The sequence below is a fragment of the Huiozyma naganishii genome, chromosome 6 (assembly GCF_000348985.1).
Source record: "Huiozyma naganishii CBS 8797 chromosome 6, complete genome".
Classification (NCBI taxonomy): Eukaryota; Fungi; Ascomycota; class Saccharomycetes; order Saccharomycetales; family Saccharomycetaceae; genus Huiozyma; species Huiozyma naganishii.
The window spans coordinates 341960-367162 of NC_035927.1; the positions used below are offsets into that span (position 1 = coordinate 341960).

General features: G+C 42.6%; 9 protein-coding genes across 9 annotated transcripts; 5 read left to right on the top strand and 4 right to left on the bottom strand.

The window, feature by feature from the left end:
* Positions 1–50: 50 nt before the first annotated feature.
* HOT1 (Hot1p) lies at positions 51–1727 on the bottom strand (the record flags this gene model as incomplete). The annotated part of the gene is made up of 1 exon (XM_022608617.1): positions 51–1727. The coding sequence occupies one exon, from the start codon at positions 1725–1727 to the stop codon at positions 51–53; it is 1677 nt and encodes a 558-aa protein (XP_022465095.1).
* A 1013-nt stretch (positions 1728–2740) lies between these two features.
* Positions 2741–5026, top strand: FLC3 (putative flavin adenine dinucleotide transporter; the record flags this gene model as incomplete). The annotated part of the gene is made up of 1 exon (XM_022608618.1): positions 2741–5026. One exon carries the CDS (start codon positions 2741–2743, stop codon positions 5024–5026), a length of 2286 nt encoding a protein of 761 aa, XP_022465096.1.
* A 308-nt stretch (positions 5027–5334) lies between these two features.
* Positions 5335–6282, bottom strand: KNAG0F01830 (uncharacterized protein; the record flags this gene model as incomplete). Its single annotated transcript, XM_022608620.1, has 1 exon — positions 5335–6282. The coding sequence occupies one exon, from the start codon at positions 6280–6282 to the stop codon at positions 5335–5337; it is 948 nt and encodes a 315-aa protein (XP_022465097.1).
* Positions 6283–6532: 250 nt separating this feature from the next.
* SEC27 (coatomer subunit beta') lies at positions 6533–9268 on the top strand (the record flags this gene model as incomplete). The annotated part of the gene is made up of 1 exon (XM_022608621.1): positions 6533–9268. One exon carries the CDS (start codon positions 6533–6535, stop codon positions 9266–9268), a length of 2736 nt encoding a protein of 911 aa, XP_022465098.1.
* A 171-nt stretch (positions 9269–9439) lies between these two features.
* Positions 9440–10369, bottom strand: MRM2 (21S rRNA (uridine2791-2'-O) methyltransferase; the record flags this gene model as incomplete). The annotated part of the gene is made up of 1 exon (XM_022608622.1): positions 9440–10369. The coding sequence occupies one exon, from the start codon at positions 10367–10369 to the stop codon at positions 9440–9442; it is 930 nt and encodes a 309-aa protein (XP_022465099.1).
* A 1599-nt stretch (positions 10370–11968) lies between these two features.
* Positions 11969–13507, top strand: KNAG0F01860 (uncharacterized protein; the record flags this gene model as incomplete). The annotated part of the gene is made up of 1 exon (XM_022608623.1): positions 11969–13507. The coding sequence occupies one exon, from the start codon at positions 11969–11971 to the stop codon at positions 13505–13507; it is 1539 nt and encodes a 512-aa protein (XP_022465100.1).
* Positions 13508–14889: 1382 nt separating this feature from the next.
* Positions 14890–16341, top strand: PCL10 (Pcl10p; the record flags this gene model as incomplete). Its single annotated transcript, XM_022608624.1, has 1 exon — positions 14890–16341. The coding sequence occupies one exon, from the start codon at positions 14890–14892 to the stop codon at positions 16339–16341; it is 1452 nt and encodes a 483-aa protein (XP_022465101.1).
* Positions 16342–16790: 449 nt separating this feature from the next.
* ITC1 (Itc1p) lies at positions 16791–20420 on the top strand (the record flags this gene model as incomplete). Its single annotated transcript, XM_022608625.1, has 1 exon — positions 16791–20420. One exon carries the CDS (start codon positions 16791–16793, stop codon positions 20418–20420), a length of 3630 nt encoding a protein of 1209 aa, XP_022465102.1.
* A 129-nt stretch (positions 20421–20549) lies between these two features.
* Positions 20550–24878, bottom strand: SNT2 (DNA-binding E3 ubiquitin-protein ligase SNT2; the record flags this gene model as incomplete). The annotated part of the gene is made up of 1 exon (XM_022608626.1): positions 20550–24878. One exon carries the CDS (start codon positions 24876–24878, stop codon positions 20550–20552), a length of 4329 nt encoding a protein of 1442 aa, XP_022465103.1.
* Between the last annotated feature and the right edge of the window lie 325 nt (positions 24879–25203).

Consider the following 25203-nt stretch of genomic DNA (forward strand, 5'->3'; position numbering starts at 1 on the left):
CAAAGTGGACTACGGAATGTGCGCGGGAAGCATTGAATGTGTGTGTGTATCTAAATTCCGGTCAGAGATTGCTGCAACCAGCCAATGGTTCTTCGTTTCAAGTCACCCTTCTCGTTCCGGTATAGTCTTCTGTCCTCAAGAGTCTTTATCATCTGGTCAGCGGTCTTCCCCGCGTCTATCCCGTTCAGTATGAATTTGTAGAGGCGTTTCCTTCTGCCGAAGGTCTTCCTGTTTTTGGTTCTTCGCCAAAGGCTACCGTATTTTTCCTCTAGCCCGCGGATGGACGGGTTGCCGTTAATACCGTACACGTATTCATCCCAAATCGTTCTCACGTTATTTGGCGCCTTCAATATTTTGTAATTCAGCTCGCTTTGAACATCCAGGGACCAGTTTGGTATCTTCGCCCTGCTGTCACTTGATATTTGTGACCTCGGTAGTTTGCCCATATTGGCTGGTTTCCTTCTTGGCTCATGAATCGTTCTTGTAGGGTATCCCAAAGTACTCTCCACGTCATCCGCCTCGTCCTCTTCGTCGTCCAAGGCCGTCATATTGTCCGGGGAATCCAATGACCTATCCGAGTCATCGTCACCGTCATTGTCGTCATCCTCTTGGTATCCATCCTCATCGTTCCTGGCGACTCTTGAAATTTTAGTCTTGAGCATTTGCGGCCTACCGTTTGGGGTCTTAGGATTGGTGTCGGTACTTGGAAAAGAACCGCTATCCGGTTGTCCAGCGTGAGGGAAGAGAAAGGGATCGACAAGCCCCAAGTTAAACGATTCTAAAGTACTTGTCTGTACTGAATCCTCACGCAAATCTCTCCTCCTACGTTTGATCCCGTTCGGGTCCAGTACGAACGGTGTGGTGCTATTTATATGCGATTCCACCGTTGTGGCGGTACTGCTTGGCTGTGTGTCCATGTTATTGTACCCATTCGGAGTGTACCCCTGGGTGTGTGTGTCTACCGAGTGATTATTATGTGGGATGGAGATGCCCGTGCTGTTGATGTTTTTGAAGTATTTGTTGGACACGTTTGTAAATGAGTATAGCATATCTGCAAAGAATTGGGACTGTTGGTTCCATTGACGTGATGTGTTGGTCATCTCGTTTTGTGCCTTGATGCTTTGGGAGGTGTTTTCCTTCAAATCCTGGAGTAACCCGTTTTGGGACTCGATCTTCTTGGATAAAGCGAGAAACTGTTCTTCCATGGTGATCAACCTTGCTGACAACTCGTCCATCCTTTGGAATATCCGCAAGTGGTTTGACGAGGAATCGAGTGCAGAGGACATGGACAACGACGGTGTCACCGCTGGCTGCCTTACATTCGTCAACGATTGCGATGTCCTTATCCTCCCGGGGGACAACGACCCAGGCGGGACTGTGTGTTTGGAAACTTGGGGGGCTCCCGTACTCCCCGCGGCGGGGGGGACCGTACCAGGCGGAGTATGATGATTATTACTGCTGCTCACACTAGTGTTAATGCCTGGTGAATCACGACCTACACCAATCCCTACAGCTGCTGATATACTGGGACTATCCAGCACTGCAGACGTATGCTGTTCCTGTATATCACCTCCATTGGGACCGCCAACATTTTGATTCCCGGTGACACCGTGCGGGCTGTTACTGCTATTACTACTGTCGACTCTCTGCGGCACTGCTCTATTAATAGCACTGGGCGTATTGTGGTTAACGTTGCTGAATTGCAACGTCATCTCCGTCTCTGGCATCTCTTACCAAAGTAGAGCGGGTACTACTACGTTGAAACAGAACTTTATTTTCACTACAAGCAAGCGATCAAGATTTAATCTACGTCATCCATACCAAAACAGCCTCACTTTACACTCATCGTTTGATTTGATTTTTTCTCGTTTCTGTCTTTAACAATTTTCTCACTTGCGAGGTATGTGTGTGTACTGTATTGCTTCTTTGAACCAGCAAGAGACAGAGACACGCGTAGAAACAGCCTCACTTTCAATAGCTGCTGCGGTATCCACTGCACAACTGTCTACCAAAGTGGCTGAAATTACGCCATCTTTTATTTTATTTTATTTTATTTTTGGATTAGTGCGTAATATAGGAGACACCGGGGCTCTGACAGACTGTGGAGCGCGTGAATTATAAGGGGTGGGTGGGGTGTTATTATGATGGAGCGTTGTGGCCGTGGCTGAACATTGTTGTATACTCTTCTGCCTCTACCCCTCGTAGAGGCTGTGCACACAGCGTATGGCGTGCGGGGGCCCCGCCGACGGTTACCCGTCCCCCTCTCTTTTCCTGCTGATTTCCGGCTGTTTCCCGATCGGGATACAAATTGGCCGAAAGCGGTCAGCGCCCCGAAACAGAAAGAAGCGAGAAGGCGAAAAAAGAAACAAAAAACCGGTCGAGGAAGCCTGTTTTCTTGCTTTTTTGGGGAGAGTGCGAGGGAAATAAAGAAACAGAGGGAAAAAAACTGCAATGGGCAATGTGCACGAGTATATATTTAATCATCTCTTCTGAAAAGCCTCGACGGAGTTTCTCGAGGATACGTCCAACTTTCAACGACTGTTACCTTTCTTTTCTTTGAGTGGCTGATTTGCATTTGCTATCGCTTCCCCCCCCCCCCACACTAGGAGTGTATATTAGCTCTTGACTGACGTTTTGACTATAGGTCGTTCACTGCTATTTCTGGGGTTCTTTTTTCTTCCTTTTTTTTATTTTTGCCCAGCTAATACTTCTACACTAATATAACCCGTACTAAGCTAGTATGAACATGAGGCAGCGCGCGCGGTTCTGTTGGCTCGTTATACAGGCTCTGCTATGTTTTTCTACACTAGTGCAAGCGAAGAGGAAACTCGTCGCAACGTCGCTGGTTACATGTATGGAGAACTCCCAACTCTCCTCGAATAGTTTCGACGTTGTGTTTGATCCGGATGACAGGTCGCTGCACTATACGCTCGACCTGACCACGGATATTAACTCGTATATTTATGCGGATATCGATGTGTACGCTTACGGGTTCAAAATTATTACCAAAAACGTCGACCTGTGCAACATAAACTGGAAACAATTCTGCCCCGTGCATCCAGGGCGTATAGAAATCGAGTCAATAGAGTATTTGTCCCAGGATTTGGTAGCCGATATCCCGGGGATCGCTTACCAAGTACCAGATATAGACGCTTACGCTAAAGTGTACGTTTACTCGAATACTAGTGAGTACCTGGCCTGCATACAGGTTTTCTTCAGTAATGGGAAAACTGTGTCACAGACTGGTGTCAAATGGGCCACCGCAGTAGTAGCAGGTATCGGACTGCTTCTGTCCGCGTTGTTGTCCACTTTCGGGAACTCAACTGCCGCGTCGCACATTTCAGCCAACACAATGTCTCTGTTCCTTTACTTCCAGTCGGTCGTTGTTGTCTCCATGCAACATGTGCACAGAGTGCCACCTATCGCGGCCGCATGGAGTGAGAACCTCGTGTGGTCTATGGGGCTGATCAAAATCCATTTCATGCAGAAAATCTTTAGATGGTTCATAGACTCGACTGGTGGGACCAGCTCACTGAACTTGACAGCTACAAACAAGTCTGTGCTTACGCAGAGGTCGCTACAGTATGTCAACACGCTGTTCAGAAGGGCAAACGATATTTTGTACGGGAACAGGAATACGAGTATCTTCAGAGGGATCAAGAGGATGGGGTACATGATGGGTATTGAAAACACAAATATCGTCGCTACAGGGTTCACCTTCTTCGTATTATGTGGATATGTCCTTGCTGGGTTCATCATGGTCTGCAAATATTCAATTGAACTGTCCATCAGAGCAGGTTGGATGAAACCAAACAGATTTGTGGAATTTAGACAAAATTGGAAACTGATCTTGAAGGGTGCCCTATTGAGATACATTTACATTGGGTTCACGCAGTTGACGATTTTGAGTTTCTGGGAGTTTACTGAGGTGGATTCTGGTGCAGTTGTCACTATTGCGTGTCTGTTTGTCGTTTTGTCTGTGGGACTGATGGCTTGGTCGTCCTATAGAACGTGGTTCTTCGCTCGAAAATCCATACAAGAGTACAATAACCCAGCAGCGCTCCTTTACGGTGACCAGTTCGTTTTACACAAATACGGGTTCATCTACACAATGTTCAAGGCATCATTCTACTGGTGGAATGTCGTCCTATTGGGCTACGTGTTTGTGAAATCGTTGTTTCTTGGATTCGCTCAAGGGTCGGGACAAACTCAGGCTTTGACGTTGTTCATTCTCGACTTGTTCTATTTCGTCGCGCTCATCTACTACAAGCCTTATCTGGACAAGCCTACAAACATCATGAACATTTTCATCTGTGCTGTCACTTTGGTCAACTCCTTTTTATTCCTATTCTTTTCAGACTTGTTCAAGCAGCCTTACAAAGTCTCTGCAGTCATGGGCTGGATATTCTTCATTATGAATGCTGCATTCTCATTCCTGCTATTGATGATGATCATCGCATTCACTTTGATGATCGTGTTCTCGAAGAACCCAGACCTGCGGTTCAAAGCAGCAAAGGATGACAGAACTTCATTCCAAAGACATACCAGTGTTCCCGATGAAAAGGACGGGCTGGGCGAACTGGCTGCTCTCGGGGAGCTGGCAAAAGACCATGACGATCACTGGGAGGATATGATGGATGGATCGAGCAGAAGTCCTGGTAACATATTTGCTTCTGATACAGCCTTGATAGGTACAAATGATCCTCATTCCACTGAAAGCAACATTCCATTGGATTCAGAAAAAATGTATGGAGGTTTGAATAACGAAGCGGTAGTGAATGACCCATTTGAAGAACACGCCCATATAGTAACAAACGGAGAATCCACATCAGTGATGCCTTCCAACCATTCCAACTTGAACGACAGCGACGACGAACTTATAGACCCATTCAGAGATCAGAATCATCCCAACAATCCAAGAAATAGGGATTCACTATTCGTGGAATCTCAGTCCTTTATCATCCCCTCATTGGACGACGGCGCCAATTACGACCATACCAGCGGTGTAAGTAGGGACCACCATTAACAACAAAAATTGTGGTGTGCTTTCTTTGATGTTACTGACGAGACTTAATGTAAATCAACTACGAGGATACCCGAAACCAAACTATTAATTTTTAACCGTATCACCTTAAGAAATGAACTTCGTTAGCTTAACGCCTCCCTGATTTTACAATGCCTCTGTAACTACATAATGCATTTATATTCCCTTTTTCACGAAGAGTTCGTATTTTGCTTCACGTTTTAAGAAATAACTTAGTTTAATGTAATATATTGAAAATAATAGCCGACGTTGAATCAACGTTGAACAATTTTTTTTGTTCTCTAGAGGCTTTAAAGATCGATGATTGGAAAGAGTTTCTTCCCCACTTTATGCACTCCTGATCGAATCCACTTTGGAAACGACATATTGGTACCGTTCGCCAACCATTCTTTAACTAACTGATGTGGTTTGTCTGCATATTCGGCGAAAATATCAACCGCAGTATCGATATTCTTTCGAGTCTCATCTGAACCTTCTTGTTCTCGGTCCTCATATTCTGAAGTGAAATGACTGGTCCACTCACTGTCTGGTTTCGTTCTTAGATTTGTAATTCCCATTTTTCGCAAAAACCGTTCCTTGTATCTTTGTAGTTTTGCAGGAATCGTGCTAGTATTCTGTTTTACCCCCGGAGTACTTCCTCTTTCAGAGACTAATTTTAGAAGGTCGACTTTATCCAGAGGAGTCTTTAAAAACGGTACAGTTTTGGTAACTTCAAGCTTGTGAAATTTGTTCTTTACGTTGACTTCTTTCCAGTGGTTTCGATAATCATCGGCATACAAAGGCATTAAAGGTATAATTTCGTTCCGTTTACACTGCGTGTCTGCACAAAGAAAAAAACCACCCACCCAGGTCCCCGGTAAAAACAGAGAAAACTTCTTTTGCCTGTAAACGTCTCTTTTTACAAAGCTGAAAAACCACTTCCCTTCGTCAAAATTAACCTCCAAAGGTACCTCCCATTGCATATCATCCACGTCTACTTGATCACTCTTTTCCCATATTTTTTTCCCACTCTGACAATAAACCACTTGCAAGTAATTTGTAAAGTTGATTGGATTTGTGTGAAATTTGTAAACTTTACTGATCTTGAAGCCAGAATATCCTTGATCTAACTTCCCGGACTGTTCACTATCGTAACACTCCTTATTTAATGGTGTACGAAATGGGGTTAGGGTGTCAGGTATAATTGAGCATATGACTTTTTCATATAATCCCAATAAAATGCATATCTCTAATAACATTTTTCTTTACTACCTAGAGAGCACAATTAATCGGGCTTCAAGTTACTCAAACAGTATTGTGTATTCAAACTATTTTGTGACACAAGCGCTTTAGAAGTTGTCAATCTCCCACCGTGTCCGGGTACCGATCTTATTGACACTGGAAAAAAAAAGTTCAGAAAAACAACGATATATGAGTTGGCATTCTCTGAGAGACTTCGAAACCCAAACGCGTCCCTCGAGCAAGGACGTGTCTGTGACCCAATCAAGCATGAAATTTGATATCAAGAAAGCATTCAGTAACAGGTCTGATAGGGTCAAAGGGATTGACTTTCACCCCAGTGAACCGTGGGTTTTAACGACCTTATACTCGGGTAAGATTGAAATTTGGAACTATGAGACTCAACAAGAGGTTAGATCGATTCATGTTACGGAGACGCCTGTAAGAGCCGGTAGATTCATTGCCAGAAAGAATTGGATTGTGGTCGGTTCTGACGACTTCAGACTCAGGATTTTCAACTATAACACTGGTGAAAAAATTTCTGATTTCGAAGCCCACCCTGACTATATCCGTTCCATTGCAGTGCATCCCACCAAACCTTACGTGATAACAGGCAGTGATGATTTGACGGTTAAACTATGGAATTGGGAAAAGAATTGGGCTTTGGAACAAACTTTTGAAGGACATGATCACTTTGTCATGAGTGTCGCCTTCAATCCAAAGGACCCTAACACTTTTGCTTCTGGTTGTTTGGATCGCACCGTTAAAGTGTGGTCTTTAGGCCAAAGTCAGCCAAACTTCACCTTGGTCACTGGCCAGGAAAAGGGGGTGAACTATGTAGACTACTATCCATTACCGGATAAGCCATATTTGCTGACTGCCTCTGACGATATGACTGTCAAGATTTGGGATTATCAAACGAAGTCATGTGTCGCCACGTTGGAAGGGCACATGGCTAATGTCTCCTTTGCCATTTTCCACCCCACATTGCCTATTATTATATCCGGGTCCGAGGACGGGACTGTGAAAATTTGGAACTCCTCCACCTACAAGATTGAAAAGACTTTAAACTTAGGCTTGGAAAGAAGTTGGTGTATTGCCTCCCACCCAACAGGTAAGAAGAATTACATTGCCGCTGGTTTCGACAACGGGTTTACTGTTTTGTCCCTTGGTAATGATATCCCAGCTCTATCGCTTGATCCTGTTGGTAAGTTAGTCTGGGCTGGTGGTAAGAACGCTGCGGCATCCGATATATTTACCGCTGTTATCAGGGGCAATGAAGCTGTGGAAGAAGGCGAACCGCTTCCTTTACAGACAAAGGAGTTGGGGACTGTAGATATCTTTCCACAGACTTTGAGTCACTCGCCCAACGGTCGGTTTGTTACCGTGGTCGGTGATGGAGAGTTCGTCATATACACTGCTTTGGCATGGAGGAATAAGGCTTTTGGTAAGTGTACAGACTTTGTCTGGGGTCCTGATTCCAACAGCTATGCATTGATCGATGAAACCGGTGTCATTAAATACTACAAGAATTTTAAGGAGGTCACGTCTTGGTCTGTTCCATTGGCTTACTCCGTCGACAAGTTATTTGGCGGGTCACTCCTAGGGGCCAAATCTGATGGGTTTGTTTATTTCTTTGACTGGGAAACAGCTACTTTGGTAAGAAGAATAGACATTGATGCAAAAGAAATTGTCTGGTCTGAAAATGGTGATTTAGTTATGCTGATCAACGACAAAGATGAGCGTTCTCCCGACGCAGCCAGTGCATACTCTTTGGTATTCAACAGAGATACTTTTCTAGATGCCGTCAACAGCGGAGAAGTTAACGACGAGGAAGGTGTCGAGGACTCATTTGATGTTCTGAACGAACTAAATGAGCCTATAACTTCAGGTAAATGGGTTGGTGATGTTTTTATTTTTACCACCTCAACGAATAAACTAAATTACTTTGTTGGTGGCAAGATGTATAACTTGGCCCATTACACCAAGGAGATGTATTTGCTAGGATATTTGGCTCGTGACAATATGGTTTACTTAGCCGACAGAGAAGTTCATGTTTACTCCCACCCCGTCTCGCTAGAGGTCCTGGAGTTCCAAACTTTGATCCTAAGGAGTGAAGTCGACGAAGCAATGGAAACGGTCCTGCCAAACATTCAAGACAAGGACTCTTTAAGCAAAATTGCAAGATTTTTAGAGGGTCAAGAGTACTATCAGGAGGCGTTGGAGATTACGCCAGACAATGATCAGAAATTTGACTTAGCTATCAAGACTGGTCAGTTACCACTAGCTCATGATTTGTTGAAAGAGGTCGACAATGAATTGAAATGGAGATCGTTGGGGGACTCTGCACTGAAAAATTTCAACTTTCAATTGGCTATTGAATCATACGAGAAGGCACACGACCTGGAGTCCTTGTTTCTCCTATATTCCTCCTTCAACGATAGTGAAGGCTTGGGCCAAGTTGCCAAAAACGCTGAACTGGTTGGTAAATTCAATGTTGCTTTCAACGCTTATTGGATGAATGGGGATATTGAGGCTATTAAAAAGCTGCTGATCAAAGCAAATAGGTTTTCTGAAGCATCGGTATTTGGTTTAACATATGGCTGCAATGAACTTGATCAACTTATTGAACAGTGGAAAGAGAAGCTACTAATTGCTGGCAAGAAGGGTATTGCTGAAAGAGTTTATTTACCAGGTGAAGACGGAGCCCAGTTTCCAGCAACAGTTACAGATTCTAAAACTTTGATCGATATCGAATCTACTGCTACACCTGATGAGAGCTCTTCCGATCCTGCGGAACCTGTGGAGCCCGTAAAGCCAGTTGATGATGATACAGAAGCACTAGTGCAGGTTGCGTCTGAGGATGAACCAGATAAGGAGGAGACTGTTGCCGAAGACGAACCTCAGACGAAGAGCAATGCTGTTAAAGAAGAGGTAAAAAGCGAAGACGAAGAAGAATTCCAGGAATCGAGTGATAAGGAACCAACACCTGAAAAGTCCAGTTAGTTATAGTAGCCATTTAATCTACAGACAATGTATATTTTAATTAGAAAAAAACACACGCTTCCCTTACGATAATACCACCAATCATTGTGTATTATAATGCAACCATTGCAGCACCGCCATTTAACCGTTATGCCCCCAAACGAATATCTACATGCTTCTGTTTTCCCTTGATTAGGAAGTGAAAACAGCTACTTTATCGACCTTTGCCTTTTTTTTCAATCCAACAAAATAAGCTTCTTTAGATTCGCTTCTCGAAGAAGCAGGCTTGAAAATATGAACTTTATCAAATACAGATCTCAAGCGTTTTTCAAATGACTTATCTTCCTTGCCCCGGTACAATTTGCAGACAAACGCTCCCTTGGGTTTCAGCAAATCTATAGCAGTTACTAATGCAGCATCGCAGAGATCGATTGACAACAAATGATCACGTAATGGTACACCTGATGTGTTCATCAACATGTCACTTAGGATAACGTCAATGGGTCTCTTGGCAATTTTCCCTGTGTGCGCATGGTCGTCAGCAGTAAAAATTTCTCTATACTCCTCATTATCTTGTTCAGCCTCTCTTTCCACTGTATCTTCTATTGTGTTGAGTCTTGGCGGTAGATATCCATGGTCTTTATCTATTGGGATCGAATGGGTATTGAAGAGTCGATCCACTTGGAAATGTTTCGAAAAGTATAATCTGATAAGATCTTGGGTCTTTGAGGAAAGGATATTAGCCTGTAAAGAGCTGACACCGCGTGGTGGTTCGCAAGGTAAGATATCGACCCCAAGAATCATACTGCTTGGATCTGTTCTTTGCCTTGCGACCAAAGACCAAGAACCTGGTGCGAACCCTAAATCCAACACGCTTTGTGGCACATCGCTCTTGAATAATTTGTACTTGTCATCAATTTCCATCAATTTGAAAGATGCTCTAGACTTTAAGTTTCGAAGTTTAGCCTCCTTCGAGTATACGTCATTCTGTTGTCTGTTAATCCATTTGTTGCTGCTGCTGGAGTGCAACCGTAACCATTCCCCAGATCGTGGTAAAAGCGATACAAGATTTTTGGCACGCGGAGAAACTCTCCATTTGCTAAAGAGTACCACCGAAGACATAGCGAAAAAGGAATGAGAAGAAGTATGTGAGGGAGATGACCTACTACTACGATAGTTAGTCTACCTGATTTATAAGTAAGAAGAACAGGCAGCGCCAAATTTGGTCGAAAAATGCAAAATTCTATGCGAAAATGCCCATAAGTGCTTATTATGAAATTGAAAAGCGACACCGTACAAGAAGCAGAAGTTGCTTGAAATTTACCGTTTTTCTAAACCCAACTTAATTACCCATTACACATGTCCTATCGAGACGCTATTAGGTGTTGCAAACTATACAAGATAGAGCTAATCCAACTCATGTTGGCTCTGGACTTACATAAAGATATTCACCACCTTGGAATCGAAATAATTTAGGAGTGCTTGATACCGCGTAGCAACGCAAGACTGATTCGGAGTCTGAATTTGACTCCACCGCTCTGACACAAGGTGGAGACCGCAGCTTTAGAAAACCTCAAAATTATAGACTTAGGCGACTTGTATACCAGGTAGAGTTTGTCTGAGCTTATTCTCTGCTCCTCACTCAAATTGTTTGAGTGTATGAGGGCAGATACTCTTTTTGTTGTCGGAAGCAAATTGGGATCTCCGCTTGCCAGTGGTCATCAAAAGTACAAATATATGTACTATGTCAACACGCAAGATGCAATTATGCTGTCACTAATATTGATTCTGCTCCCTTGACGATTGATCCCGAAATAGGGTTTTACAAGAGGGAGGTGTGCGTGCATAACTTGTTCTTTCATGCCAACGACTTAGAACTTTTCACCCTATTTCTAAAGAAAACTTCAACCATCCTAAACCAAAGCTTTTCCTTGCTTATCAAGTAATACACGGAAATGTGTGCTGGAGTTGTCAAAATCAATCACACCAGAGACAGATATGGGGAAATCTACCCCTTCACGGGGCTACACACTTCACTCAGAAATAGCTTGTGTGTATGGATTTCCTCCCAAGTGCTCAAGTAGAAGCTGGTCAAACACAGAAATCTGTGCCAGCAGTCTACCAAAGAAGGCCATGCACCAGACCTCAGGAGTGTTTAAACTACGTACACCGGGGGAATAAGGAACTTAACAAGGCGGAGACAGAACAATATCGGTCATGCTTTTGTCCAGACCAGTATCTCAAATGTCCTTATGGAGTTTTCTTAGTATATCCCGAAGATAATTTCCTGGGGGGCGCATCTTCGCGTAGTCGTGCAGCTCATCCCTCGAGACAGTCTCCAAGCACCGCGTCTGCCACTGGGTGACAGTGCAAGTAGTCTGGATCTCTGTCTGCATTGGGTCCTCAGCCGTTCCTCTAACAGGAAACTAAAACAGTGGTACCTTTCCCAAAAGGGACGACGATTCCCTTTTGGGACAGAGATGCAGTAAACATATATAACGTGAGAGGAAGACATGCTATTTTGTTGGTCAGTTCCTAGTGGAAGAGGATGTGATATGGTTCCGGAGTGCTTGACAAATAGCATGATTTCATTGGAGGAAGGAGGGAAGGGGAGCGACCTCTGGAATCATTAGTGTTTCCTCGAGTAACACATATATAGACAGGTAAAAAAATGGTGCGGATCCACCCCATGCTCGAAGACCAACGTACCAAACCACCAAAATGCTCAGAAACTTCAGAATAGTGCTACTGGCAACGATTTCTTTGTTGTGCGCAGCTCTTGCGCAAATAGTAACCGATGGACTGGTTGTAACTGATAATGTTACTTTGAGCGGAGATCGCGTCTTTAACGGTAACGTCACGGTCGAGAAGGGTGCCAGTTTAACTCTTACAGGCGGGTGCTATACGTTCGATAACGATGTGAACATATATGGTAATTTAGTTGTTGAGTTAGGTGAATGCAATGAAGGTTTATTCGACGCTACTGCCTCATCAGTCAACATTACTGGTACAGTAGAACTTTATTCTTCGGGTGCTGCACACTTGGACTCGAAAGCTTTTCTTAACTTAGGGCACATTTACCTAAGACACAGTGAAGGACCTGATAGTAATGTATGGTGGATTATCCAGGTTTCGCAAAGTTTCTTAAACAAGGGCACAATATATATGGAGAACGATAATAGATTGTCATCAATGGAAGTTGATATTTTGAATCCAAACGGTGTTCCGATCGTGAATGATGGACTCATAAGTGTGAAGGGCCAGTCACAAGCTTTTAACTCAACGACAATTAATACTGACGGCATACAACTGTTTACGGTTCAGGGGAAGTTGCAAGGTTCTGGAACAATGGAAATAACAAATGGGTTTTTAGGCTTGTCCTCGTCACAATATTTAGAGCAGCAGAACATCGTTTTGAAAGGCTCAATTCTATTTATGGTCGCTTATGAAAGTTCCAGCGCTTTTGTGCGTGGATTAAGCGATTCAATAATAGTTTTTAACGACCCCGCAGTGCTCGATTTCAGTGCAACTGTGCAAGATGGAAAAGTATCAATTGAGATACCGAATAGTGTCTATACAATAACGGATTTGGATAACATGGTTACAACTTGCGACTTGATTAAGAAAACCTTCATCTATAGCAGTCAAGGAACATCGTCGCTATTACATGGTTTGCAGTTCAATGGTCCCTTTTCTCCCATCCCAGAACCAAAAACTACAACAGAGGTAGTGGGCGGTACAATGGGAGTTGAATACGTCACCTCCTACTCAAGAATAGAGGAGAACGGAACTTGTGGGTTTGGGAGTACTGTTTACTCGAGGACCTTTTCCACTTTTATCAGTGTAAACCCATCAAGCCACCACTCCTCGAGCGTGAGTTCGTCTGCATCCCAATCATCCCGCACCTCACTGGTTAGTAGCCGCGCCAGCACCGGTTTTTCGAGATCCAGCTCTTCTCAGCCTTCTTCGAGGAGTGGGTCGGATGAATTGTCTAAACCTGCGGGCGTGTCAGGTAGTATCTCTGCCGCCTCCAGTTCCATTGAGTCGGACCGCAGATCGATCAACTCCGGGTACAGTAGCAGTACTGTTTCCGTAACATCATCAGCTGAAAAGACTGTTTCCACAGGAGAAATGCAAACTGAACACCCTACTGAGAAGTCAAGAACAGACAGCTTGCCCAAGACGGCAACGGAAAATACCATGTTTCTACATGTATTGAAGACTGTGGGACACATACTACAGGTCCGGCAAACAATCTAGTTCATAGCAGTCAACATTTGGGTGGTGGTGCGAATGATGAGGAACAGTCGGCCCATCGAAAAGGAAGCGGGAATACGGAAACCAGCAGCAAACTGGCAACAAGAATTCCTACCCCCCAAAGCGCGTCGGCAACAACGACTACGTGAGGATCGAATGGTATCCCACCAACACCCAAAGTTGCTCCCACTGGCCCCAGCGGCACGCCCAAGGGTGCTGCCACGGGGGGTGTTTCAACTTACGGTGGAAGTGGGATAGTTTTCAAGCCTAGTTTATTTTGGACTGCTGTGTTTGCAGTTCTACTGCTGGGTATCATGTGAATAAAAGGTGACAAAACTCATTTCCGTAAGAGCTAAAGTAGATTGCGGTTAATTAAAGTGTGTAGGGGTTTTTTGATAATTTTATTTACACCGTATATGTAGTTATACCAGTTGTTAACGGTTGTACTTGCTTGTCTCGAGGGTTTTAATATTTGTCGATACTGACTTTCATACGTTAACGGGTCATTTCAATGGTCCATGGTTTAATATTACAAGGGTCTGTCATCCCGGCCAGGTGACCGGTGTTGGGACCATTAGGGCTCTGACAAACAATAATTGCAAACTCGGTTCTATCAAAAGATACATAAAGTGTTATGCAAAACTACGAGAAGATTATCTCGACGACAATCTTTTGAATGAAAACTTTTCTTATAGAACGTTTCAGGCAAGAGGTCAGAGCTTGCAACAAATTGACTACACTACGCACCAGAGTTGCGTAAAAACCGATAGTATTGCCGGCTCTCCCGTGTGTCAATAACAAGTGCTGACATTGGACTACACAAATATGCATTTTCACTATTGCCGTAGAAGCTACCCGTAGAAGACTCATTTTGGCCAAGCACAAGCCGCCTGGCCAAAACATCAAAGAGGGTCCCGGGTTAACAATGCTCGAGGTGCAAGGGTTGATAGCCTTTTTCGCTAGACTTCTGCTGTTTCCAAGGCCCAGATTTTTTGCACTAAGCAGGCAGCAAGAGAGACAGGGCTCGGACGACTACACTCCGTACCTGGTCTCTTTCCCGTCTGGAACATCTCGAAAAATCACTGTCACGAGTGAGCCCCAGTAACAATACTTCACTCTGGTAACCATGCGCTGCCATACCAGTTGGACATTCACCCTTCGGGTAAATAGCTCCGCCGCTAAGAAAGGATCCTGCAAGCAAATTCTTCTTTGACTGAAAATCTTACTTTGATGGCGGAGATGTACCTCGACTGGGCGCGTCGCATTATTCAACCATCTTTGTTTCTCTGGACCTCTTTCCATCTTATATATAGGACTATAAAACGGTCCGTATAATTGCGATACTCGTAGGTTATCGGGGGAAGTAGTTCTCTGTGTCTGCGAGGATGGTCGATTCAGACAGGAACTGCTCATCGGAACCTACTTTCTACGATATGTCGGCTTCCCTACTGAGTTCGCTGGATTCTGCGGACAACTTACTCGGTGGTACGGAACGCGAGGTTGACGAAGATGACTATGGTGATGACGAATCCGCTCTCATTGAGTTAGATACAGAAACATTCGGACTGCCCATAAAAATGGACAATATAGATCACCAGAGCAGCAACTTCCCAGATATATCTGACGAGTTCAACTGTCTGAGACACAAATCCTCGAGTGCTTTGAGCTCTTCTGCAGATCCAGAAAAGAAAGTCAGGTTTCCCAAAGCCCTCGATGGATTAAGTGAGGATAGACCCAGTACATCATATATCGGTCTTGATTCGATTTCCGGGTCAAAATCAAGTTCAGGAACCAATCTGTCCTCTGCATCGAGACTGGGTAGCAAGATGGACATCGAACAACTGATACTCTCCGCCAACGTTATGAACAAGTTCATCGACAAAAATATAGAATATATTAACATGTATCAGTCCGGGTTTTTTGAGAGTAAATCTAGTGTGAGCCTCATGAGTGGTGTACAGTCGCCGAATGCAAGAAGTGCGGTGCATTCCAATTTTGAGTTGACAGATCTAGAAGATTGCAGTGCCGACACGGATGATACCGAAAACTGGAGCGGGAACGACGACTCTCTAGTGATTCAACGCAACCACAGCGAACAAAGTACCGGGAGGTCATCACCATTGGGTGTAGAGCTGGCTCGGAGCGAGGAACTGAGTAGAGACCTGCTGGATGAGTTACTGATAAAAGTGGCCAAAGAGTTTCGTGTAGATAGAGAGCAAGAACAGACAGAGCAAATGGAATATACGTGCATTCAAGTGTACACTGCAGTACCCCTACGGGAGAATATCCAGGAAGTAAACTGTTCCGAACTGGAGTCCATATCAACGGATGGTGCTATACAGAACTTAATTGATACTTTCCACCGAATATTGGATCTTTCGGAACGGTGCCCCGAGAATTCTGCAGTCAAGTCTGAGCATGATCTGTGCAGCAGATTCATCATGAAAAATATACCCTCGCTGTCATTTGTGGACTTTATCAAGCGAATACACGACAAATGCCATTTTGATACTCCAGTGTATTTGTCGGCAACATACCTTTTACAAATCCTGTTCCTCGAGAGATCTGCTGAATCGAACTCATTAGAGCTGAAGTTCAAATTGCAAAGAGATGGTCTCCATCGATTGATCATAGCGCTTGTCCGAATTAGCACAAAGCTACTAGAGGACCAGATACATTCACATGATTACTTTAGTAAAGTGTGTGGTGTTACAAAGAGGCTTTTGAGTAAGCTGGAACTCTCCCTCCTGAAGTGTCTCAGCCGTGAACGACTGATGATCACAATGAAGAAACTGAATACCCCAACTCGCATCTTAGAGGAATTGAATGCTATGTAGATAGCTTAACAACAGCTAATAACGCTTCATGGCGACTCTCGCATACGAACCGCTGTATTGCCATGGCAACGGTGGCATCGAAATAAACACCATATAATTTTTTATTTTTTTCACTTTTTTTTCTATAAAATATTGAAAGTAGTTATTCTTAACTTTATTGATATTGGGCAAGTATCCTATGTTAATAAGCGGAGATAAGGCGAAACAAGCACCAGTTTTGATTCTGGGAAGTGGTGCTGAGATATTCTTCTTTGGGCGGCTCGCTTCTTTTACTTTGAAACGGTATCACAATTTTCTCGTTTCATCTTATTTTGATCTGCTCCATTCAATTTAGAGTTATACAAGTCGACCTTATCACTTCAAGATCCTTTACACTTGAAGCTGAGCTTTCGTGAGAAGCGTATCTACTACTATTAGAGTGAATACGAAAAGCATACCTTTCATATCAAATGGTATTGTACAAGAGGAAGCCAATCGTTCTTCCCAACCCTGGAGTTTTACCCAGAAATTTGGATATATCTGTATGGCATATTGACGAGACCGGGGAGTGGTTTTTTACCTACGAGGAATACCTCAACAGACTAGACTTTTACACAAAACACAATTTCACATGCGAAATCACCGGTACGTCATGTTTAACTTTTTTTCAAGCACTGGACAGCGAAGAGACCCAGTTTAGGTACGTCGAGGATAAGTTCCCACTGAAACTAAGAGAACCTGTGGCAAGATTTTTACATTTCAATGAAATTAGGAGGCTAGACGCACTTGTTGAAAAAGTGTATGCAAAGTTCAAAAATGACTTTTTCCCAGGTGAGATAGTATATTTGAGGAAGGCAAGGGATTCTAACTCCGGTGTGACCTCCACAACATCTTCCAAACAAAACACACCGCAACCGGCCGAGCATGTTACATTGGAGCAACCGCAGTCTCAGAGACCTTATGTCATCAAGGAAAAGGTTCAATTTAACGCGTCTATTGATCCCGTTACGAAAGATGAAATTGTCCCAGGACATTCGAAATATATGCTTGCTGAGGATGAATCTTTGAGCGGCGGTGCAATGTACAGCAAGAAACTGTTTGTGGCAGATCAGTCACAGATCTATAGGGATAGGTCGACTTTTACAAAACACCTAATCAAGTGTTTCTTCAAAATCACGCTACATAGGGCGTCATCCAAGATGGGTGCCCCATGGTGTGTCAAACCAGAATACTTGAAGATGTACGGTCTGACGATGGACTGGCCAGCTAGCTTGGCAGCGTTTAAAGACGATGAACCCGTCATTACACGGAACGACAAGAATGAAAAAAAAATAGAAGGAATTGTTCCCGAAGAGACAATAGATTCGATAGATAAATCTAACTTATCGACAATATCAATGACAGATCAACATCCCAAACGTAACAACGACTTAATGGATGGTGAGTTACCTGAAGAATCAAACGGTTCCTCGCAAAAGAAACCGAAGAATGCTCAAGAACGAAATGAGGGAGAAGAGGAAACAAATCCGGAACCAACACCAGATGTTGCCTCGCATTTGGTGATAACTAGTATAGTTAATGACATGGAGATCCCGTACACTGGGAGACCGCCAATTTATGTTTCAGATTTTTCGTTTTATAACGAGAAGCTGGAAGGCATTCCAGTTTGCATTGAAAAGTCACCATCCAAGAAAATAATACCGAATTTTGAAAGGTTATTGCAAGTATATCAGTTTGTTTCGACATTCAATACCACTCTAATGCTGTCGAATTTTTCTTTTGATGAACTGGTAACCAGTTTTAAATGCACAGATGCTGTCGAGTTGAAGGGCGAGACAGTACATGTATCCTTGAACAATGTGGAAAAAGAGGACATAGATGATAAAGAAGATAGCAGCTGGCAAAGAAATCCGAAAGTCCGCCAGATGATAAAGGAAAAGAATGTCCTTGATCAAAAACTCTCCTATAAAATCGTTTTGGATGATCCAGCCTCTGATGAAGTTCTGGACAACATCAATGGTAATGGGTCTGGGCTATTAATTGAGATATTTTCTGCCTTACTAAGTTTATTCATAGACGAAAATGGCGAATGGTCTGTAATAATTTTTGATGAATGGACAACAACTTACAGTGATACCAGGGTGTATGACTGCAAAACAGAGGATTTATATCTTGATAATAGCATTGAACACAATGGATATAGGGGCCAAAGAGCAGAAAATGAAGATTCTGCGCAGAACGGTGAAGATCCTCCTAGCACTAATCGTGAGCCCGATATTGTGGGAAATAATAATTTTCAGAGAGAAAACGAAGAAGATAACGATCTCAAAATTGAAGAGGGTAGTGCCGCTGCGAAACTAGATCAGGAGGATGTTGATATGAAAGAAAATGTGGAAGATGACGAACAATTTGACGATTTACTGAACTATTGTCTAAATTATCGGAATGTCAGTTGGGCTGAAAGATTAACGAAAAGACAGTTTAATAATGGAATGTGGGTAATAACTCTATTAGGAGTTTTCCAAGATAGTATTGTGATACCGAAGTACTCCAAATTCATACATTCTTTCAGTAAGAAGATAGTGCCGAATGAAATAAACGCAAATCAACTACCGAAACAGTTATGGCGAAATTTTTGTCGTAATTTAACTTTGGATGAAAAAATTACTTCGCTTTGGATTTTGGTAGAGGTAGTGGCTAACTTCTCACCGGCAATAAAAAATTCGATTGAGGAATCGATGGAACTATGTATGCAAATCCGCAGTGAAAGGTTTCGTGTTTCCAGGCTTTTGAAAACAGAAATGAATATCTTGGCATCAATGGAAAAGGATAATGAATCACCGGAATATTTACAACAAAAATCGAAAACAGACTCCCTACAATGCGATAAAAACATACTAGATAAGAAGTTAATGGAAAACGATTATCAGAGGTTGAAAGCGTTAGGGCATGATAGGTACGCTAATAGATATTTTTGGCTTGACCTAACCGGCATCCCAAATTGTGAGTTCTCTGAAAATGAGACAAGGTATAATATGGGTCGCTTATGGGTGCAAGGACCTTCGACGTATAATGCAAAGAAGTTTTTGAGTATCACAGATGAAGAACTTGAAAAATGGAAACAGATCTCAAGGGAAAAAGGTAATGCAGCTGCCACCAAAGAGGTTTTCGACATTTACAGAACTGAATCAGGATCGTACAACTTGATCGACAGGGCTAACAGTACAGAAATTGAGCTACTATCAGCGGAAGGTGAATCTAATAAACTGATAAGTCTAACTCCCATTCAACGAAAAATTTTGGACGAAACCCCGGATTGTTTATTACTGGATTCTAACAAATGGTACTACGTCGAGAAATTTGACCATTTGAAGTCAGTCATAGAGTGGTTTGATACGTGGGGCAGGAAAGAGCATGATCTTTTGAGACAATTCAAATCTGTTATTAACGGAATGGAGGACACTTTTTTGATTAGAAACAATTGTTTGAATCTTTTCGCGGAGGATCCAAAGGAACTAAAACTTTTAAACGAACTTAACGCAACTGATTTAACAGACGAAGATTTTGTTGCATTGGATTTAAATGACGAATTAGGGAATGTTTCATCTAGAGAAAAAACCGACGAAAGTACATTAGAAGATATCGAATCCAAGCTGGATGACATTGCCGAACAGATAATGAAACTCGATGATAGCTCAAAAACCAGAAATGTGTTGCAGGAACTGGAAGATCTTGAAAAAGCGAAAGATGATCTACTAAAGCAGAAGCAACAAGTCCTGAATACTCAAGGGAATGGAACGAAAATGATGGCCAGAGGTGAACTGAAACGCCGCAGAACACTGTGTAGAAATAAGATTTCCACGAGAGCGCAGGTTCTTACCTACTTATTGAATTACAGGCACTTCAGAAATATGGAGAATGTCATTTCATGGAAAAATAAACTTGCGATCACCATATTCGGTAACGAAATTCGCAAAAATGCATTTACGAGTAAAAAGAAATACGACAATATTCGGGTACAATCTGTGGAAGAAAAACTGAAAGATATAATAGACCAAACTTCCAAAATGACCCATTCAGGAACCTCCACCGTAGAATAAACTCTGTCACTGTACTCTGTCTACAAAGGACATTAAAAAATGGTTTTTCACTGTCACAAACTGTCCATTATATAATGTAATCATAACTGTTGTAATAATATAAAATAGCTCTTGAGATATTTACGATTCCTAATGTAGGTCGGTGTATGTTTCATTAATCCCAGTCTTTAATTCTTTCTTGGTCTCCTTCGAAATATACTCTCTATCTGCCATACTTTCGTCTCCCTCACCATTCAAATAAACTTCATCAAGGGAATCGTTTAAGTGACACACCTGGCAAAGGTCCGAGGAATACCACGTTAAAGCACTGGTGCTGTGACACTTCTTACACGATTCAATTTTTCTCAAAACAAATGGCTTGTTAAAATTAACAAGGTCCTTATCGTGCTCAAGTAACATATTAATATCAATAGAAAAATTTTGGATAGTCAATTGCTTCTGCTCTAAATATCTTGTCAAGATCATGTTTCGGGTGCAGTTCTGTTTAGAAGATCTAGCATATACCTCCAACATAGAATATCTTCCCATTGTAGATGATAACGAATGATAGCTCGAGGATGTCGGGCCTTCTTGCTTGTGCAACTTGTCAAGTATGACGGGAGATATTTGGTACATCAATCCATCTGACTCATCTATAATTAGTCCACTAGTGTGTTCAGAAACTTCCTTCTCAATCAATGTTTTCTTAAAGAGAAGCCTGTAATCACTATGTTCCTGGGCACATGAGGCGTGAACCAACTCGGCACTGTCTTCACAGCAAACTAGACCACCTCCCGAATTACGGCAAATTGAGCACACTGAGCCCATATTCTTCATAATGACATCAGTAACGTTAACAGCAGGCTGTAGTTTCTTCGCCTCAACATAATAGATGCCTTTGTTAAAGAATGAACAGATAACATGACACCAGCTCCCACTTGTTGTCAGTTTTAAAGCTTTCAGAAACATGTCTGTGTCGTCTTTTTTGAAACCACCAGAATTTGAGCCTTCGGTGAAACAGAGACAACAGTTATACGAAGTGCTAACCACAGGGTTCAGATCATTTGAACATGGATCACACAACCACTTGCCACTCGAACCATTTTTGACTTTACAGGCCTTCTCCGTTATCGAAACACCATAGCATGGGATATGAACACTGAGGCCACAATTTTCGCAGGAGAGTTTAGGAGCTGGGTCATGAAAGTTATCATTACAGACAGAACAGACGCTGTTTCTGTCACTGGGAAATTGCCGAGACTCTGTCTCATCTGCAACCACTTGGTCGTCACAACCGATCTCACTGAAGTTATTCAGTTTGTTTCGTTGGGCTATAGAGTGGTATGACTTAAATTGAGCTTGGGTATTTCTTGAATCATGTAATATAATTGATGCAGACGGGATGAGTTTCTTCTGAGTTCCTAAGTTGTCTGAATCATGAACATCACAAGCATCGTGTGCATTGTCTCCCGTAGTCAAGACTGCATCAGTTTCTTCAACTGGTAAAAGCTCATCGCATATTGATTTGTCAATCTGAATAGATTTGAAACTTTCGTCTATCACAAGTTTAATGTTGCGAGTTTCTCCCAAGTCAAAACTTACTTTTACATCTGAACCAATGTTAACAATTTCTCTGTTCTTCGCTGAGGTTTCCTTTTCAGGCGCGGTAGTTTTGGCCTTTTTATTTGGACGGGGTGAGTGTGTCGGGTCGCTGGTTTTATTGCTCTTCCGCTGCTTGGACTTGGTGCTCTTAGATGCGCTCTTTGAACTACCAGCAGCAACTCTCTCATTCGTTGTCCTGTCGTGCATTTTCATTACTTGTTGCAAATATAGATCCAAGTCCACGTTGAGTGTCTGATCATCCATTTTAACTTGATCATATGGCTTTGACAACTTTTTGGAAAGCAGAAGGTGAAATCTTTCTGAATGTTTTAACATCTTGGTAAATTTTGACCTATCTTCTGCTATTTCCAAACGTTGTCTTGTCACCAGCTCAGCATCTTGAACAAGCTCCCATTCCAAATATTTACTTTGTGCTTGCACAGGAGAAAGAGTGAGCTTGTTGATATTCTGTTCCTCTAATATGAGATCCAATTTGTTGTGATAAGTAGCAACGCTAGTCCCGTACATTCTCTTGATGACTTCGAGGGGTTGTACCCATTTCACGGCATATCTACGCCATAAACGAGCACAGCGGATGCATAACGCGCCTAAGGTGGAATCGATATGGTTTCTTTCGTGATTGGACTTTCCCGCTAGTTCAGTTTTTTCAAGAACACCAGTTTGTATTCTCGATTTTACGTGGTCATCGTCAGAACCACCTGTAACCTTGTACCACATTGCAGAATAGTCGATTGCGCAAAACATACACTGGAATGAAGTGTTTAGGAAGGATAACCTATCCATATCGAATGAGGAGTCATCAACATAAATTAGCGGTGTCTCATTTCTCGCAAGAATTGGCACATCATTTTGAGAGAGCGTTGCAATATCATTGATACTGCTATTTTCAGTAACGTCGAGATGTTTGTTTTTCTTACCTCGAACTTGTAAGCCCCGTTTTGTCTTTTTCCAGTTATAGTAAAAGCGCACAATCATTGGCATTGGTTGTGTCCCTACCATCTCACATACGGGCCTCAGTTCACTGCCATGCTTTCTCACACCGTCCTCAAATCTCTTAATCTCTTCATCGGTAAATGTTGGTTCCTGTAAGCATTCTTTGGTCAATTGTGTCTTACATTTCAAAAATGCAATCTCGGTATCGTAATTGTTTTGCATTAGCTCATAAAGAATAAAGTCAAGTAGATTGCAACTTTGTGCATTGACTGAAAGCAGGGGAGATATCTGTTCTTTGCACTTAGTAATATATTCTTCTAAAGCAGCTTCTGATATGTCTGTATCAGTGACCTTCCAAAGAAGTTTGGCGGTCTCATTTGTGCCTCTTTCCACAAGGTCATCGCTTGTTGTACCAGGATAGGTGTTGCGGTATTCCTGCTTCTGAAAGTTTGAATTGTGGATGCAATGAGACCACTGGTACTTGGGGCCGATTCTTGAGCCCTTGAAAGGATATGGAAAGAAAATAGATTCTTCTAGCGAATCTGTCATAAATGAAATCGAATACTCTCCCAAATATTGAAACCAACAATTATCTGTGTTGTAGGTAACATTTTTCTGAATTGCTTCGAATGCAGCTCTGTTAATCTTTTCTTTACATTGGAGAATGAATTCGGTTTCTGTTTTCTGATCTTTCGCCAATTCTTTTCGAGTCTCCGGGGTGTTTTCCTGTGTTTTCACACAGTTGAAACACACCCAAACCTTTCCACGAAAATGGTTTTTCTCCCTAGGAGGGTCCATACAAAGTAAATGTAAAGTGCGTCCGCAATCATCACATTCGACACAATCACCTGGATGCGTCCACTCTTTGCAGTTCTGGCACCTTCTATCCCAAGCATTTGGTTTTTGAGGATCGGTCACATTGGTGATCAGTTCTTGCTTTCCTTGTAGCAGGACGTATTTAGCCAAGATTGCCTCAATGGGGTACTTTTCCTCTACGTAAATGTACCGAAATCTCTTGTTCAAAGAGTAAAGAAAAGGTGATGTACTGTCGATGTTATTTAGCATCTTATCAGTTGAGTGCACTCTGTAGTATTTCTTCGTATATCTGTCGAACAGAGAATTAAAGTAGAATACATTCGATCTGACAATCGATTCCTTTCCATTTGGTAAAACGTCTAATAACTCATCTTTATGGAGCACGGTACACTTGCCTCTGTAAGAGCTAATAGGACATAGATCCTGGTGAAGCGACGCAAAAACAAGACGCGGGTTGAACACCGTTATCTTTTCTTCAATGTCCCGTGGTCTATAGTACCAATTCATCCTGACTTGGAAATATTTCGCTGGAAACGATGTGGTAATGTTCAAGCATGTCAAAACTTTTGCCTTAAACTCTGCCTTAACAACAAATTCCACAATTCTTCCAATATAGTACGGGTCGCCTGGAGGTTCAGATATCATGTATATAGTTTCATTGATGTGCAAAAGTGTCGAGTCCGAGTTGTAAAGTTTTTGTGTCCTCAGGTCTACCATTGCATCATCAAGCTCCAAGACGTTAGAGAACCTACTGGTTTTCCTGTAAGATGGTGGTAGGGTTGGGATGAAATTCCAAGGCGTGGTTTTATCGTTCAACAACACACTGTAGAGGCCCTTTGAACAGGTAGTACCAGAGTTGCTGGAGTTGCTATTTAACGAACTTTGAGAGGAACGAGACACCACACCGCTGGAACTCTGTGCGGAACTTTTCTTCGACGATGTACCACTACCAGATCGGTTTCTATCGTCTACTTCATTTGACTGACTTATTACGAGGCTTCGTTCCAGGTTTAAGTCAACTTCAGCCTCGTCATAATTAACCTGTTTTAAAGTGGATCGCCGTCTGTGATGACGATGCTGATCATTTGAATTCCTGTCCGCGGGCATTCCTGACTCTAAAGCAAGGGAAAGTTATTACCCACAATCTCCAATTTTTTTGCACAATAGTCCAGAAGGCCACCAAAATTTCCAACAGGATAGATTTCAGCAAAGTTATACCTTGTCTGTAGCGACTTATACTCTGCTTTGCGACAAAAAGATCACCGGAATACTCAGCTACTCATCAACATTAACGATGTGATCCATTACGTTGACAATCTTTGGTCGAAAGTTGGAAGAAGAAGAAAAAAAAAATAGAAGCAAACTGATGCCAGTTGGTCCTCTTTAGCAAGTGCGGTGAGTGTGCAATACTGGAACACGTGGAGTAGCAATT